This window comes from Orcinus orca, chromosome 2 (genome assembly GCF_937001465.1).
Source record: "Orcinus orca chromosome 2, mOrcOrc1.1, whole genome shotgun sequence".
NCBI lineage: Eukaryota > Metazoa > Chordata > Mammalia > Artiodactyla > Delphinidae > Orcinus > Orcinus orca.
The window spans coordinates 2,460,036-2,477,088 of NC_064560.1; the positions used below are offsets into that span (position 1 = coordinate 2,460,036).

The 17,053-nt window shown below is 49.8% G+C and overlaps 1 protein-coding gene across 4 annotated transcripts in view; it reads left to right on the forward strand.

Moving 5' to 3' along the window:
• The window catches only part of SVIL (supervillin), a 234,683-nt gene that overhangs the window by 198,922 nt on the left and 18,708 nt on the right, over window positions 1–17,053 (forward strand). For all 4 annotated transcript variants that reach the window (XM_049706465.1, XM_049706463.1, XM_049706464.1 and 1 more), the window contains 11 exons: window positions 556–645; window positions 734–820; window positions 2,505–2,682; window positions 5,345–5,517; window positions 7,022–7,177; window positions 8,704–8,840; window positions 9,966–10,113; window positions 10,239–10,384; window positions 11,931–12,106; window positions 14,602–14,746; window positions 15,074–15,350. In XM_049706465.1, the coding sequence (XP_049562422.1) occupies window positions 556–645; window positions 734–820; window positions 2,505–2,682; window positions 5,345–5,517; window positions 7,022–7,177; window positions 8,704–8,840; window positions 9,966–10,113; window positions 10,239–10,384; window positions 11,931–12,106; window positions 14,602–14,746; window positions 15,074–15,350 (1,713 nt within the window). The remainder of the gene's footprint in view (window positions 1–555; window positions 646–733; window positions 821–2,504; window positions 2,683–5,344; window positions 5,518–7,021; window positions 7,178–8,703; window positions 8,841–9,965; window positions 10,114–10,238; window positions 10,385–11,930; window positions 12,107–14,601; window positions 14,747–15,073; window positions 15,351–17,053) is intronic.

The window sequence follows — 17,053 nt, forward strand, 5'->3', positions numbered from 1 at the left end:
GCAAAACTGGAATTTGCCACCCCAGCTCTTTACACAGCATTTACGTTGTCTTAGGTAGAATGAGGCATGCAGAGATGGTCTAGAGTACACGGGAGGGTGTACGTAGACTGTATGCAAATCTGCCATTGTGTATAAGGGACTTGAGCATCTGTGGATTTTGGTACCCACGGGGGTCCTGGAACCAATCCCTTGTGGATACCAAGGGACGACTGTATACCTTCTCTTCAGCTACCTCCACTGCCCCCAAAGCCTCCAGACGTCACCGTTTCATCTGTTCGAGGACATTCTGTTGCCTTCGTGTCTTCGTGGTTCAGTGTGGAATGGCAGCCTGACAGCCGCTGCAGGCCTTAGAAGCAATAAAACCCTGTCTCCACTGGCAGGTGTCCTGCACGTGTGGGCACGGTCCCTGCCAGATGCACATATGTGTGTCCCACGCGTGTGTGTAAATTCTGTCAATTGTTAGATCTCCGTTGGGACTCGTGGCCGTCCCTCAGGGTCCTGGGAACTTCCGGAAGTTTCCTCAGATGCTCAGTAGCTCCTTTGTCTGCTCTGCAGGTCTGGCGTCCCCCACTGCCATCACCCCAGTAGCGTCCCCTATCTGCAGTAGAACGAGGGGCACCACGCCAGTTTCCAGACCCCTGGAAGGTGAGTCACCAGGCACCCAATGGGCCAAGAGGTCTGTGGTCAGAAGAGCCCTCCGTGCTTCTCTCACCTGTGTTTTCTACTTGCCTAGATATCGAAGCCAGACCAGACATGCAATTAGAATCAGACCTCAAGTTGGACAGGCTGGAAACCTTTCTGAGAAGGCTGAATAACAAAGGTACACGCCAGGAGCCAGAGGGAAGCTTGGGTTCATGTGCTTGTGGCCAGTGTGACTCGGGTTTCAGTGGGTAGCTCAGGAAGCCTAGGAACTCCTGCCCTGCTCTCAGAGTCTCTAAATCCCGGATTGCTTTTGCTCCTCAGCTAAATTGTCTTCTATTATGATGTCACCAGTTCATACTGTAAGCATTATCTTTGTTGTTAGGTTTTAAGAAATGAAGTTATTGGTCAACATTGATTAGATTACCAAACTCTGGTTCACTTGGTAATGAACTCAGTAGGGAGCCCCCAATAACACATTTGTTCCTGGATCTAAACCCTTGGGATGGACTTCCCTGTTGGCGCAGTGGTTAAGAATCCGCCTGCCAATGCAGGGGACACGGGTTTGAGCCCTGGTCCGGGAAGATCCCACATGCCGCGGAGCGGCTGGGCCCGTGAGCCACAACTACTGAGCCTGCGCTCTACAGCCTGCGAGCCACTACTGAGCCCACACGGCACAACTACTGAAGCCTGCGTGCCTAGAGCCCGTGCTCCCCAACAAGAGAAGCCACCTCAAAGAGAAGCCCGTGCACAGCAACGAAGAGTAGCCCCTGCTCGCTGCAACTAGAGAAAGCCCGCGCGTAGCAACGAAGACCCAACGCGGCCAAAAATAAAATCAATTAATAAATAAATTTATGAAAAAGAAGTAAATAAACCCTTAGGATGTCATCCAATCAGGATTGTAGACTCGGTAATTTTGCCTTTAACCCTGAAAGCAGATTATTACACGAAATCAACGTGAACTTGGGCCTGATAAACTTTCAGTCGTATATGTCAATTTCCAGTAAGGTAGCAGCTGCTATTATAATCACAAATGATTTCTAAAAGAAATTTCTAGTGAATAAATAAAGATTTCGGTACAAAAGTCCATGAAGTATATATAATAAAAGAATAACATGCAGAAATAGCCTCATCTTTTAATGAAAATGTCCAGTACTTGCAATTTATCAAATACTAAGCACTGGAGTCCCTGCTATTGACAGTGACCCCTATAGGTTGAAAATAATACCGACAACCACCTGAAACTAGAAATACAAAAGTGTAATATAACAACAAAGCTGGCAAGGCGAAGAATGCAAACGAGTCAGAGTTTATTACCTACATGTAACGGTGATCTAGCCCGGGGGTCGGCAAACTAATCCAGCTCACCTCCTCTTTTTGTAAATAAAGTTTTATTGGAACACAGTCGTGCCCATTCTTTAGCATATTGGTAATAGTTGCTTTTGTACTATAGCAGCAGGGTCATGTAAGGGGCGACACAGGTCAAATAGACTCCCGTGCAAAGCCTAAAATATTTACTACGTGACCCTTTGCAGGAAAAGTTTTCACCAAGCCCTGATCTAGAACGAGGCTGAGCTAGTTCTGCGTCCAAAAGAGCAAAAAGAGCAGGTTCAGAAATTCCCGGTGTGCTGGAGCCTCCATCCCTCCTCGCACTCACAGTGCACGCTCTGTTCAGACGGGAAGTCCTCTCCTGAGAAGCCAGCTGATACCCAGGAAGCATCTACAGAACCCTGGACATCCCTGTCATGTTTGCTCCACTCCTGGACCTTAGCGGGAAGAAAATCATTTTTAAGATTCAGTGAAGCATAGTTGGAGTCATGTTTTTACACAAATCTCAGGTCATTGATTTGCTTGTTTGTCAGTAGTTGGTGGGATGCAAGAAACGGTCCTCACCGTCACCGGGAAATCCGTGAAAGAGGTGATGAAGCCGGACGATGAGGAAACCTTTGCCAAGTTCTACCGCAGCATGGATTCCGCTCTACCGAGAAGCCCCGTGGAGCTGGACGAGGACTTTGATGTCATTTTCGATCCTTATGCCCCCAAGTGAGTTATTTCATTTCCCATCTTTCACCCCTGGAGCACGGATTCCTTCACTGGTCTCCACACAGCACTTCCTCGAGAATCTTCTCTCACTGTTACCTCCTTCTGCGATAGAATTTCATTACAGCCAGCCTGATACCAGCCAAGGTTCTTGGCCTCCCCCAGTCAATAGAAATTGATAACAGGCCAGACAAGAAACTCAGGCAAGGCCTTATTGGGACCCCTGCTGCAGCAGAGGGGAGAGAGAACAAGTAACAGGTTCCCTTGCTCGCTCCTCGACGGGGGGGGGGGGGGGGGGGGGGTGAGCTGCTTCCTTATATGGGGAGAGGGCAGGGGCGGGTCCAGGGGTCAGGCTGGAGGCATGGCTTAGGTGGCTTGCCCACCCCTTCGGTGGTGGTGTGCGTATAGGGCATGGGCAGTGCCCTGCTTTGGCTCCTGGTACCCTGTTTTTGCTCCCTGCTCTTCAGAAGCAGCAGTTGGGTTTTTTGGTCTTTCTGTATCCTTTGTCCATAATTTGGCCCAATTGCACATGCACAGTTATTTTTAGTCCCTTATCGTTTTTTGTATTTTGTTGCTTGAGGAGAGGCGTGTGTCCAGGTGCAAGCCCTGCAGCAAAGGGTCTCAGGTCCCAGGTCCCAGCCCGTCTCAAAATCACTATTCTCTAGAACCAGACACTGGGCTAGATAGAGCTTGTGTACCCAGGACAGACGTCCCCTCCGGCAGAAAGCCTTGCCTCCCCACCACATGCCTGGTCCATAAAAATAAAGTGACTGTGTTTATCACGTCACTCAAATATTGTTTTGAAGACTTTATGAACACTGGTTAGCAGAAATTTCTATGCCTTTCTTCATTTGACATGTCAAATTCTTACTCAACTTTGCAAACTGTTTGGATCACCTGGGCTCTAATGAATACAGCTAACTAGAAAATCAATGAAACGTGTTACTTAATTTGCAATCATTGATAAGATCAATAGATCTGAGGGTTTTCTCAGTGATGTCCCAGGGTCCCTCTTCATGCAGGAACGTGACTAAACCACCAAAGAGTGTTCTTGGTGTTAGGATTCCCTTGGTTGTGATTGCCACAAAGAAAGCCAAGTCCAGCTGGCTTCAGCAGAAGAGAGGCGTGGAGGGAGTTACAGGTTCACCCCTTGAAAAGCGCAGGCATGAACTCAGGTTCCGGGGGCTCAGAATGAGGTCTCTCGCACCTGGTTCCTTTAGGCTGGCTTTCCTCTCAGTCAGGCTGTCACCACGTGGTAGATGGTCACCCCTCACTCCGGATTTATATCCCATCTCCTTGGCCACCGCCAGCACAGGCAGCTGACCTGCCCAGCCTTCCCAGAAGAAGTTCCAGGCTTGATTTTCTTGGGTTTGCATCCAGCCCTACAGCCATCATTGTGGCCAAGGGGATGGAAGATGCTGATTGGCCAGCAGTGGGTGGTCTTTGGATTCCCCCTCCGGAGCCAGAGTAGGGGACAGGGCATGGAGGGAGATGGTTCTCCCAAAGGAAAGTCAAGGAGCTCTTACGAGAAGCAGGGAGAATGTGCTGGGTGAGCTAATAACCCCACGGCCATCCACCACGTGTATCTGTTGCCCACAAATTTTTCAGAGTGCCCGTCTCTTCCGGAAGTCTGCGTGGTTATCATAAATGTTTCCTTAAGCTGCTCCTGATGCCTGTTTTGCATTTTTCAATGTGTTCAGTTTTTTTCAATTTGCTACCTTAAGAAAATGAACAATTTGCCATTCCCCACCTTGAAGTAATATTTTGGGTATTTGCATACATTGGTAGTGAACCATTGCTCAATCTTCTCACCCAAATATTGTTTACATGGTTACATTGAACATTGATATGTATGTTCACACACACACACACACACACACACACAAACACACACACACATGACAATGTTCTGTATGAAAGAGGACCTCCAGGTACAGAGATCCATGCACTTAAGACATTAAAAGCAGCTGGAATCTGCTGGGAAACCATGTGACTGGGACCACCCCTCTCCCGGTGTCTGGTCTTCTGCCCCAGAGAGCTGAGTGTGCGTGTGTGAGGGTCATAGTTGGTTTTGTGGGCCTCTTTTATTTCAATATATTTTTCAAAATAGTGCTTATTTTCCAGAGGGGGGCAGTGGGTCGAGAGGAGGCTCAGTGACGGGGAACTTGGGGAGGGAACTGGGAAACTTGCATGGAGAGGAAGCTGAGTCTGGTGGAGAGAGGGTTAAATCAGGAAGCAGTGGCTGGCTGTCCATCCGCGGAGGGCTTACTGGAGCCCAAAGGAGGAGAGGTGGTCCTATTCCGGCAGGAGAAGTAGTGATCAGCGTGTTGTGGGTGCGATGAGAGGGAAGGACCGCACCCTTCAGGGCTGTCCAGGAGGGGCATGGGCTGCCCCAGAGGCACTGGCCGCTCCTCCAGCTGGAGACCACGGGGCGTGGTGAGAGCGGGGCTCCAGGCGTGGGCTGGCATCTGGAACTAAATGGGCTTCAGTCTCCCACCTCCGAGATCCTCAGTGGAGGGGTGATGGGAGGGGAGGAACTGTACGATTATAACGAAGTCAAGAACTAAAATCGCGGCACCCGCCGCTTCAGCTCAGACACACGCAAGCCACCAGGCGTGGGTGACACTGCAGCCCCAGGCCACACCAGCTCTGCTCTGCCTCTTAGGTTGACATCCTCTGTGGCTGAGCACAAGCGTGCGGTGAGGCCCAAGCGCCGGGTTCAGGCTTCCAAAAACCCCCTGAAGATGCTGGCGGCAAGGGAAGATCTCCTCCAGGGGTACACGGAGCAGAGACTGAACGTGGCCTTCGTGGAGTCAAAGCGTATGAAAGTCGAAAAGAGTGAGTATCAGGGCCATCCCCAGCTGTGCGCTTGGGAACCGGGGAGCAGGTGACTCTGTCCTCTCCTTTCCCTGCCTTGCAAAGGCCAATGACAGCGCCCAGAGACTCTCGTGCAAGAAAAATGAGCAAGTCTGTACACACACGTGCACACCTGCAGAAACTGCTTGGAACGGAAAGGCTTGCAGTGTGGCCCATCTATTCACTGACATCAAATTATCCTGTTTTGTTGAGTTTTCTTTCAAGAGGTTGGAGGAAAGGGAGGTTGCTGGGCTTTGCAATTCAACCCATTTCCAAACACAGCAATTCTTCACTTGATCTTAGTCTAGAGCAAATGATTCGATCTCTCATGGGCAAGTGTCCCAAATCTCTGTTTCTGCATTATTAATTAATGCAGACACCGGTGCTCTTCACATTGTTTTGGACAGGACCCTCGGGCTCCTTGGAGCTGGGGTGTGGGCTGTGGGGGAGTCGGGAGAGTGGGATGGGGCAGTGAATGGAGCGTGGGAGCAGGCCCGAGGTTTTCATCCCACTTCAGGCTAAACCTTCGGCTTTTATCTGCCTGGTCCTGTGGGGCTCCCCGGTTCTCAGACTGGTTTTCCCAGCGGAGCTGATGGCATGCATAATCTTGTTATTCGGAAGATTCTTGCTGTCATTTTTATTTTCCTATAGCACTCATAAACCTACTTACTCAAGTTTATTTTTAGAAATAGTCTTTGGATGAAGTGGTTGAGTCTTTCCATTATAACTGGTTTACTAAATAAGATATTACGAAATCTCTATGCCATACGAGTTGTCAGGTAGTGTTATATTTCTTCAGTGTTAGAACCTCATCCCAGCAAAATAATTTTCTGAGTTTCTCTCTAGCATATGCATAGTTTTTTAAACAATGAGCTGGAGAAATAAAGGTTTATTGGCACAAGTTTTATGTGCTTTAACTGTATCTCCACTTTTTGGGGACACATGTACATTTGTTGGTCCACACTGAAAATCCAGCATCTTGTTACAATCTTAAATCTGAGAGCAGGTGATCTCAAGAGATCATGTAGTTGTTCACTTAGCCTCCAGAGAAAGATGAGAACTGAACCATGCCTACAAGGTGCCTGCTTTTCTGCATATAAAGACTTTGGATGGAAGATGTCTAACAGTCTCCCTTAGGAATGCGTTTTCAGCATCCAACACTGTGAGGGACGATAACAGCTTTAGTGGAATTGCAGCGCGAGTCCAGCTCCTGATTTTATACTGATGTGGCTGGTCCACAGGGCCACTCAATTCTTGTCTCTCTGCATGGCCAGGGTGACACTCTTCAGCAAGCATTTACGCTTTCAATCCTATGTTTAATTCCTAACACAAGCTTCACTGCATAGTTAATCAGACTGGAGTATGTTTTCCCCATCAGGATTAACTTGAAAGGAAAACTTATGCATGATCGCTGGGTGTAAACACTGTCATTTCTCTTGAATGTCTTGCTTCCCCTGCACTGTGTTTCCTCCTTTGACCCTCCCAGTGTCCGCCACCTCCAACTTCTCAGAAGTCACCCTGGCGGGATTAGCCAGCAAAGAAAACTTCAGCAACGTCAGCCTGCGGAGCGTGAACCTGACGGAACAGAATTCCAACAATAGCGCGGTGCCCTACAAAAAGCTGATGCTGTTACAGGTTAAAGGTATTTAGAGCGGCAGAGAGAATGACACACGACCAGGGATTTTAGTCTGGTAACATCGGGAGGCCTGACGTCCCCCTACTTGCCCGAAGGGAGAAGGGAACGCATGCTTTTGGAGAGCCCACCGGTGCCACCTCATCTCACATCAGCGTCACAAAATCCCACTAGGTGGGAAACATTACGCCCGCGTGGTAGCGCTTCCTGATGCGCCCGAGGCCCCAGCAGCGGCTGAGCAGCAGGGCTGGCTTTGAACCCTGGTCTGTCTGATTCCAGAACCTCAGCTTCTGCTGCTGCTCCGCTTCCCGTGGCCCCGGCCGCACACTGCATGCGGTCACCAGGCACCCCCTCAGCCACCAGAGTGTTCTCTCCATCTGTCCTCCTCGCCAGGGTCAGCAGGAGTTAGGGCAGCGGGATGGAGAGAGGGCCATCCCTGAGGAAGGGATCAAGGGAGCATGGGGCAGGGGGTCTCAGCGGCTCCAGCACCCTCCCTCCCTCCCTCCTCCCTCCCTCCTCCCTCCCTCCCCTCCCTCCTCCCTCACACTCCCTCCCTCCCCTCCCTCCTACTTCACACTCCCTCCCTCCTCCCTCCCCCCTCCCTCTCTCTTTCTCAACCTCTTTTGCTTTCTTCCTCCCTGTCTTCCTTCCTTCCTTCTTTCTCTCTCTCTTCCCTCCCTCCCTCCCTGTCTCTCTCCCTCTCTCTCCCTTCCTCTATCTCTTCTCCTTTCTTCCTTCCCTCCCTCTCTCCCTGTAGCAAGGAGCCCTAACCCACAACCAGGGGGGCTCTGGCTCTGCCCCAGTGACTTAGCTGCCTCGGGCGGCACTGCTGTAAATTAATGCTCAAGAAAAGCATGACCTGTCCTCTGCTTCGCTGGGGGTTTGCAGGGTGTGTCTGCGTAGCCACTGTCCTTTCTAGTGTATTTAAAAGACCCGTGAAAAGTGCACACCACCCGCCTCCGTTCCTACGTTGTGGCGCAGAGACTGCACCATCAGTGTGATTGTGGAAAGACTGAAACCGTTTAGGAGGAGTTGGAACCTGCACAAGGCAGTGCTTCCCTCTGAGCTGAGTCCTCTCCAGACTCAAGTTTTCGGTTTAGAGAAGAACTCCCAAGGATGCAGAGGCTCTCTGAAGGCCCTCGCCTTGCCCCGGCCCGCAGAGGCTGTTAAGTGTAGGAGGTGGGCTGAGTGGAGAGAGACCAGGAGATGAGTGGGGGAGGGGAAAGGAGGTGTTTGCTGGTGTCCCTGGGGGAGGGAACCTTAATTAATCCATTCACGTGCTGTCAAGGGACACTGCTAATGGTCCTGGGAAACATGGTGACCTCTGGGAACCTGCCACCAGGGAAGGTCATCGACGAGGCTATGCCTCTAAGTGCCCTGGGTCATGGGAACTCACGTGAACAGATGAGGCTGTTCAGGATGGGAAGTCGGGGGCGGGGATGCTTCGGACGCGGGGTGCTTCCCGGTCGGCCCTGCCGGGGCTGCGGGACAGTGCTCGTCTCTGGGGAGACGGTGACCCTGTGCCTCGTGCTCAGGAAGAAGACACGTGCAGACGCGGCTGGTGGAACCTCGCGCTTCTTCCCTCAACAGCGGGGACTGCTTCCTCGTGCTGTCCCCCCACCACTGCTTCCTGTGGGTCGGAGAGTTTGCCAACGTCATAGAGAAGGCGAAGGTCGGTATCTGAGGAACGAAAGTGGTCTCGTTTTGCATCTCCTTTAGACACAGGTAGAAGGTTCTTCCAGTGGCCAGATCCCTAGAAGCTTCTTAAACGTCCAGTGTTCCATTCAGGCGAGAGGGGACGGGCGTGTTTATCGTCCAGAAGGTCTCTGAAACGAGCTCCTAGTAAGCGCTTACGGGGGATGTTTTAAAAGGAGTCTGACCTGTGCCTCCAGGTTGGAAGTTCTGGTTCATCCTTCCTTCTGTGGAGAAAAAGAACTGGCCCATCACTTCCAGGCTGTTTATCCTAGGTGTCTAGGAAGTCCTGCTGTGGATCTATTGAATGAGTCTATTGAATGAGACGTTAGTGGGAAAAGACCAGGGAGTGGGTATTTTTATTTGGGGTTTTCTTTCCCCTTTATCTATTTTTAATGGAAGTCGAGTTGATTTACAATGTTGTGTTAATTTCTGCTGTACAGCAAGGTGATTCAGTTATACATATATATACTTTTTCATCTTCTTTTCCATGACGGTTTATCACAGCCTGTTGAATATAGTTCCCTGTGCTCTACAGTAGGACCTTGTTTTTTATCCATCCTCTATATGATGGTTTGCATCTGCTTATCCCACACTCCTACTCCATCCCTCCCCCACCCGCCCCCTCGCCCTTGGCAACCACAAGTCTGTGCTCTATGTCTGTGAGTTAATTTCTGTTTTGTAGAGAGGTTCATTTGTGTCATATTTCAGATTCCACATATAAGTGATATCATATGGTATTCGTCTTCTCTTTCTGACTTACTTCACTTAGTATAATCATCTCTAGTTGCATCCGTGTTGCTGCAGATGGCATGATTTTGTTCTTTTATGTGGCTGAGTAATGGGATGGGTATTCTTAAAATCTTCATGAATGATCTTTTGAATTTGAAGATGGACAGGTGTTGCTGTAAAGAATGGATACCCCCAGTCCTTTCGTTCCATTTTCTTGACTTTTAGACAGTCCCCAGCCACCAGTGCCCCCGGACCCTGTGGTCACAAGGTTTTCCTTCCAGACACGCTGCCTCTCTGCTCTGATTTCAGCGTTGCGCCTCCATCTGACCGTGGGCTTGTCTGCCCAGGTAACTGTGTTCCTCTCTCTTTTTAGGCCTCAGAACTCGCAAGTTTAATTCAGACCAAGAGGGAACTTGGTTGTAGAGCTACTTATATCCAAACTATCGAAGAAGGAATTAACACACACACTCATGCAGCCAAAGACTTCTGGAAGCTTCTGGGCGGCCAGACCAGTTACCAGTGTAAGCGTTTACTGCATCTCAGAGAATGAGACTTGCCTACCTTTCCTCCTCGCCCGCTTCCTTCTCCCAAACCAGCCTCCCTCCAGTGGGAAACATAATGTCCTCTTCCCGTTCTTACCCCAAAGCTGCTGGAGACCCAAAGGAAGATGAGCTCTATGAAACGGCCATAATAGAAACCAACTGCATTTACCGACTAATGGATGACAAACTCGTTCCTGATGACGACTACTGGGGGAAGATTCCAAAGTGCTCCCTTCTGCAGGCAAGAGAGGTACAGTGAGTGGTCTGCCCTTCGGCAGGAAAGCCCTTGGCCCCGGGCTGCCCGCTAAAACAGGCAGTAAGTACCGACAGACGCTAGCCAGGGATGGTACTCGCTGCACACCAGACATCTGTTTATTTTTATTAACTTTTATCTTACATTGCCGTCTAGTCAATTTACAGTGTTTTTTTAGTTCCCGGTGTACAGCAGAGTGATTCCGTTATACATGTATCCTTTTTCACATTCTTCTCCCGTTTAGGTTATTGCAGATCATTGAGCAGAGTTCCCTGGGTTATACAGTAGGTCCTTGTTGGTTGTCTGTTTTAAATATAGTAGTGTGTACACGCAGAGACATCTTTTTAAAGGCTACCTACCGACTTGTGATTTCAAACCGTTACTGCCATCTTAGATGCTGATACAGAATTCCGAATGTTGTTCAGAGGAGGCATGGGTCATTGAAGGCTTTTCTGTTTTAGGCCAGATGGAAATACGACTTAGCCCCATCTCTTGATTTTTGTATAAACATTAAATATCTTTCAGTCCTTAAGTTTCAGGAGACATAGGTGTATCTATAGTGCGTGGGTTTGCCAGGTAATGTGCTCATTTTTCCTCTCACACCAGCACATATTTTTACAAAATTACATATATTTCCAGCACCACTAAGTTTTTGTTTTTGTTTTTTTTTTTTGCCTGCACCACTCAGCTTGCGGGGATCTTAGTTCCCCGACCAGGGATCAAACCCAAGCCCCTGGCAGTGGAAGCTGGAGTCCTAACTACCGGACCGCCAGGGAAGTCCCACCACTAAGTATTCTGAGTGTTGAGAAAAAAACGGGAAGACGCAAAAGGACTTTAAATTTCGTTGGGTAGATGGCTAGCAGAAAGGATGTAATCCAAAGATAGACTGATTGTATGACAAATTTAAACGGAGAAAAAATGTCACAGAAAAAGAAATAATCAGGAATGATTTTAAAGAGAAGGTGAAATTGAGCCTAGTTTGCAGTTAAGTAGAATTGGGATCGCTGGAAATGAAGAAAGAAATTATTCTAGGAAGAAAGCGTAGAACAAACCAACAGGTATGTAAATAAGAGCACTGAGTTCACGTATTCGTTCACCAAACACTTAGTGAGCCCGACGGCAAATACGTTAATAAGTACAGTATGGTCTTTGCCCTTGAGGGCCCTAGAATTGTATAGGGGAGAAAAGACATCACTGGGTCCTCAGTGCCATGTGAAGCGGCCCTTATGAGCTAAGTGAGTGAATGACAAAGGAGGAAAGGCGGAAGGAAGGGCGGGGCCAGGGAGGAAGACCTGCTTAAATAGCTGTTAGGAATCAGAAGTGTTGGGCAGCCCGAGTGTTTGGAGGCGGGGTGTTAACTTGGGCATTTAGGACCACAAGACAGAAGTCATCCCCACAGGGCAGAGGCTGGCTCGGCTGTGCTTGTACTGAATGCTTCATTAGTATTTGAATCATCACCTGTTGGACTCACGGTCACTAGAGACCCTGGTTCAACGAGAACATGCCCTTGAAGTGAACACATTCTTCCGTGCCATTTCCCCAGGTCCTGGTGTTTGATTTTGGGAGCGAAGTTTACGTGTGGCACGGGAAAGAAGTCACATTAGCGCAACGGAAGATAGCCTTTCAGCTGGCAAAGCACTTATGGAACGGAACCTTTGACTACGAGAACTGTGACATCAACCCCCTGGACCCTGGAGAGTGCAACCCGCTCATTCCCAGGTACCGCTGGGGCCCTGGGCAGCCGAGGCTCCCACCGCAGTGTGTAGCCATCACCCTTCAGGGGTTTTAGTTTTCACAAGTGATCGCAGTGCAGTACCACGAGTATTCACAATGAGAACAGTGCTTTAGCTTTTCCCTAAGAGATACAGAAATATGGACGGTGTGGTCGTCTGGAAGGTGCTCCTGTTATATTTCAGTTCTTGAAGGAGACAAATCGATGGTACCTGCGGTATTCAGGTGCTGCTGTCACGTATAATCTGTTGTTTAAACCAATGACTTGCTGACCTGAAAAGCTTGCCAGGCCCTGGAATTCAGCCGTGGGTCTGAAGGTTCAAAAGCAACACGTCTCTTTCTGAGTTCACACCTTCCCAGCCCAGCCCTTGAATTCCATTTAGCTGGCAGTAGGTGATGCCTTTTTGGGGGAGGGAGGATGCGGTATTGAAATAATGGCTGTAATTATAATATTTCCGACAGTCATGGACTTTTAAAAGTCATTTTGGCAAATCAGCCGAAGATGCACAAAACTCTCAGAAATATGGTCATGAAAACAGGAATTCTTACATGCAAAGGATCATTGTTTTTTTATCTCTTAACTACCAGGAAGAAAGAGAAGTGCGTTTAAACCATGCATATGCCACGTAATGGGTCAGAAATTGCACATTAAAACTGCTTTGTGATGTTTCCAGTTAAACTAACACACAGATTTCAACCTTCCTACCTAGTTTCCTGTTTTAAAATACAATTATTGATTTTATTATTCATTGTCATTATAGAAACAATTCAAAGGGATGTCAGTGTAGGTGAAAAGGTTTCAAATCCTTTTCAAGCGAGTGCACATTTAACATAAAATTAGTACTGAAACAGCTAGTTTTGTAAGGCCTAAAGTTAAGACCGAAAAGAATGTTCTAGTTGGTATAGTAAAAAAAAAACATACTGAAGCATAAAATCTGTGTGATGGACGATTTATATTTAGTCGTGACATCATCCGAGATCTGAAGGTAGATGAGTGGGCACCTAACCCACTGGCTCCCAACATCTCCCAGATCAGAAGCACCGGAGAAGCTTTAAAACAAAAAACTGCATGTGCCGGTCCTGGCCCAGGAGCTGTGTTTTCAGTTTGGGTGGGGTGGGGTTTGTGTGTCAGTACGTCTTAAAAGCTCCCCCAGGGATTTGAAGGTACAGCCAAGGTAGAGCACCCTGCCCTTCTTCACCGAGGAGTCATGACTTAGCCCAGCTCAGACCTGCAAGTCAGGACGGAGGTAGAGAGCATCCAGCGTCACACCCTCCTGCTGCAGACCTGCCCTCTGTGCTCCCTGACCTCACACATCCAAGATGCATTGCTAAGCTGAGACCAAGTGTCTTTCCATAGGCACCTTAGCAAGTCTGCCGAGTGGAATTTATACAAAAGACAGTCACTCAGCTATTTTCTGATAAGGACCACAGCCTTCAGGGTAGCCCTGAATTTTCCACAGTTGCTGGTATTTGGTTCCTAAGTCCCGGGAGCCTTGGCAGTGGAAGTATTTGCACACAGTGCCTTTTATCCTTTCAGTCCCCTTTGAAACGGGCAGTCCCCCTTGATGTGCTTTAGCCATGATGCCAGAAACTGTGGTCTGGACCAGACAGGACATGACGAAGCACGTCAGGGGCCACCGCAGGGCCCAGGAAGCACTGCCCCTCGGTCTGATGGCCCCAATCCACAAGCCAGGGTTGGTCTGGAAGGATGGGAAATACCCGCACCTTAACCTCAGGGCTCACCCCCTTCGGCACGTCTCTTCGTGGCTCTGCGCATTTCTAAGCGAGCTGTGTTCCGAGCTCAGCGTCAGACTCTGAGATCCCGAAGCGGTTCGGACCTCCCGACTGGGCTACGCTGCTTCCTTCCCCGTCCTTGTGCTCTGCCTGCCCGCTGCCCCGTCCAGTGGCCTAGAGATCAACATGCACGAATTCACTTTATGATTCACAAGAGTATGTTCACTTCGGGAACAGGAGAATCTCCTGTTCCTGGAGACTGGACGTCTCCACTGTAACATGACTTAGAAAAAGAGAGGATCAGGGTGAGCATAAATTCTTCCACCTGTTCACTAACCTGACGGAAACGCGGCGAGCCCCCGGGGTGAGCATGGGTGGCGTAAAGGAGGCGAGGAAGACACGCGTGTGACTCCTGCCTGTGCTGAGCTCCCAGCCGAGCGTGCTGCCCCCCAGGGGACCCCAACACGAGAATTTGCTGGAACGCCAGGCAGGTCCAGTCCTGCCGCGGGTCACATTCAGGCACGTCAGCTCCAAGGACACAAAGCCCTGCAAGGCTTTGGGCTAAAATAGCAAAACGCCACTGATTGGGTCACATAAGTGAAAGCGAACCGTTCGCTCTGTCTACTGCCTACGTATTCTGCGTTCCTCTCACTCGCGACATGTGTTGGTTTTGGACTTCTCGGGCTCGGCAGGACTTGTCTGATCTTGGTTCTTTTCCCCTCCCCTCCCCTCCCCGACCCGCCCGACAGAAAAGGACAGGGGCGGCCTGACTGGGCAATATTTGGGAGACTCACAGAACACAACGAGACGATTTTGTTCAAAGAGAAATTTCTCGACTGGACGGAACTGAAGAGACCTAACGAGAAGAACGCCAGCGAACTTGCCCAGCACAAGGTATGTGGGACGAGCAAGCCCCCAACCTCAGGGCTTGGTCTGGGTCCCGGCAGAGGGGCCTTAAGGCTAAAAGCCTTCCTGGGGTTTTCCTAGGACAGCAAACCGGCCTCCAGTCACGTTCTGACTCCACGAGGTGAGAGCAGCCGTGTGTGCGGCTCCAGGTTTATCGGCGGCCCGTTCACAGTCGTGGCTGTCTGTCCCCTAAACGCAGCCTTTCTTTAAGTGCCCCGAAACAGCCCGAGCGCTGTACTTGAGGCCGTCCCACCGCCAGCGCAGCAGTGTGGAGCGCGACGGGCTGCCGCCGAGCATCTCTGCGTTCTCTCCTAGGACGACCCGCGGGCAGAGGTCAAGCCTTACGACGTGACGCGGATGGTGCCGGTGCCCCAGACGACAGCCGGCACCGTGCTAGACGGGGTCAACGTGGGCCGGGGCTACGGCCTGGTGCAAGGGGACGACCGCGGGCAGTTGGAGGTCGCCAGCCTGTCGGTGGACGTCTGGCACATCCTGGAATTCGACTATAGCAGGCTCCCCAAGCAGAGCATTGGGCAGTTCCACGAGGGCGACGCCTACGTGGTCAAGTGGAAGTTCATCGTGAGCACGGCAGGTGAGTGAGCCACTCGCGTGTCCCTCGAGCCCCGCCGCGGGGATCGTGGCTGCCAGATACGGAGCGCGTGCCGTGTCTGCCCCAGCCGCGGGCGAAGGACCGGTCGAGGCCTATTCCCTTTGAGAACCTCCTCGTAAACCTCGTGGATAGATTCCTAACACCCCACCGTGGCCGACAGCTGTGACGTCTCTCTCTAGAAAGCCGACTGGCGTGGTAAGGTTTCTCTGCCGCCCTCGCCCCTCCCCTGCCCCGTCCCCAGAGGCTTCCTAGGAAAGCGATGGTCTGTCCCCACATGACGGTCACCATGTGGCTGGATGCTGCCGAAATGAAAGCCATTAAGTAACACAGAGCCGACGCGTCAGAGCGGAAACAGAAGAGTGCCATGACGTCACAGTAAATCCACGCCCAGAAGACGTAGTCAGAATGAAAGGCGTATTTCCTCTGAGGCCGAGAGCGCTGACCGTGCTCTGTGGATCTGGAGGAATAAAGACACGGTCAGAACTACTCGTGGTTCCCACGAGTGCTGTGCTCTTCGTGGCGAAACAACACACTCCGCGCTGTGCTCTGCGCTAGAGGCAGTGAGGGCGGACAGCCGCAGATTTGGGAGAAATAATCCCTTTTTCCTGCCAAGAAGAAAGCACGAGTCAGGCTGTGCACAGTGTCCCTCAGCCCGGCGCATTTAGGAGACAGTTTATGACACAACTCGGTCGCTCCGAGATTCACTTGCCAAGGGAGTTCGTTCACCTCTTTCCAGCCCCGTTGCCGTCCGGGTGTGGCTGCCCCGCCGGGCGCAGGGCGGAGGCCACTGTTAGCTGATCAAACATCTGCAGGCTTAGAGCCATTTGGTTTCTTTCCTAATGTATCTCTGTGGGTAAGACACTTTTTAAAATTTATCTTATTGAAACATAGTTGATTTACAATGTGGTGTTAATTTCTGCTGCACAGCAACGTGACTCAGTTGTGTGTATATATATATATATATATATATGCTTTGTCATTGGATATTGAATAGAGTTCCCTGTGCTCTGCAGTAGGACCTCGTTGTTTATCCATCCTATAGATACTAGTTTGCATCTGCTCACCCCACCTCCCAGTCCGTCCCTCACCCCCCTGGCAACCACAAGTCTGTTCTCTATGTCTGTGAGTCTGTTTCCATTTCATAGATAGGTTCATCTGTGTTGTATTTTAGATTCTACCTATAAGTGATATCATATGGTATTTGTTTTTCTCTGTCTGACTTACTTCAGATACTTTGGTAATCTCTGGGTCCATCCATGTTGCTGCAAATGGCATGACTTTGTTCTTTTTTATGGTTGAGTAATACTCCATTGTGTGTATGTGTATGTATATGTGTGTATGTATGTGTGTGTGTGTGTGTGTGTATATATATATATACACACACACACACACACACATACACACCACATCTTCTTGATCCATTCGTCTATCAATGGACATTTAGGGTGCTTCCATGTCTTGGCTGTTGTGAATAGTGCTGCTGTGAACATTGGGGTACAGGTATCTTTTTGAATTATAGTTTTGTCCAGGTATATTCCCAGTAGTGGGATTGCTGGATCATATGGTAATTCTATTTTTAGGTTTTTAAGGAACCTCCATCCTGTTCTCCATAGTGGCTGTATCAATTTACATTCCCACCAGCAGTGTAGAAGGATTCCCTTTTCTCCACACCCTCTCCAGCATCT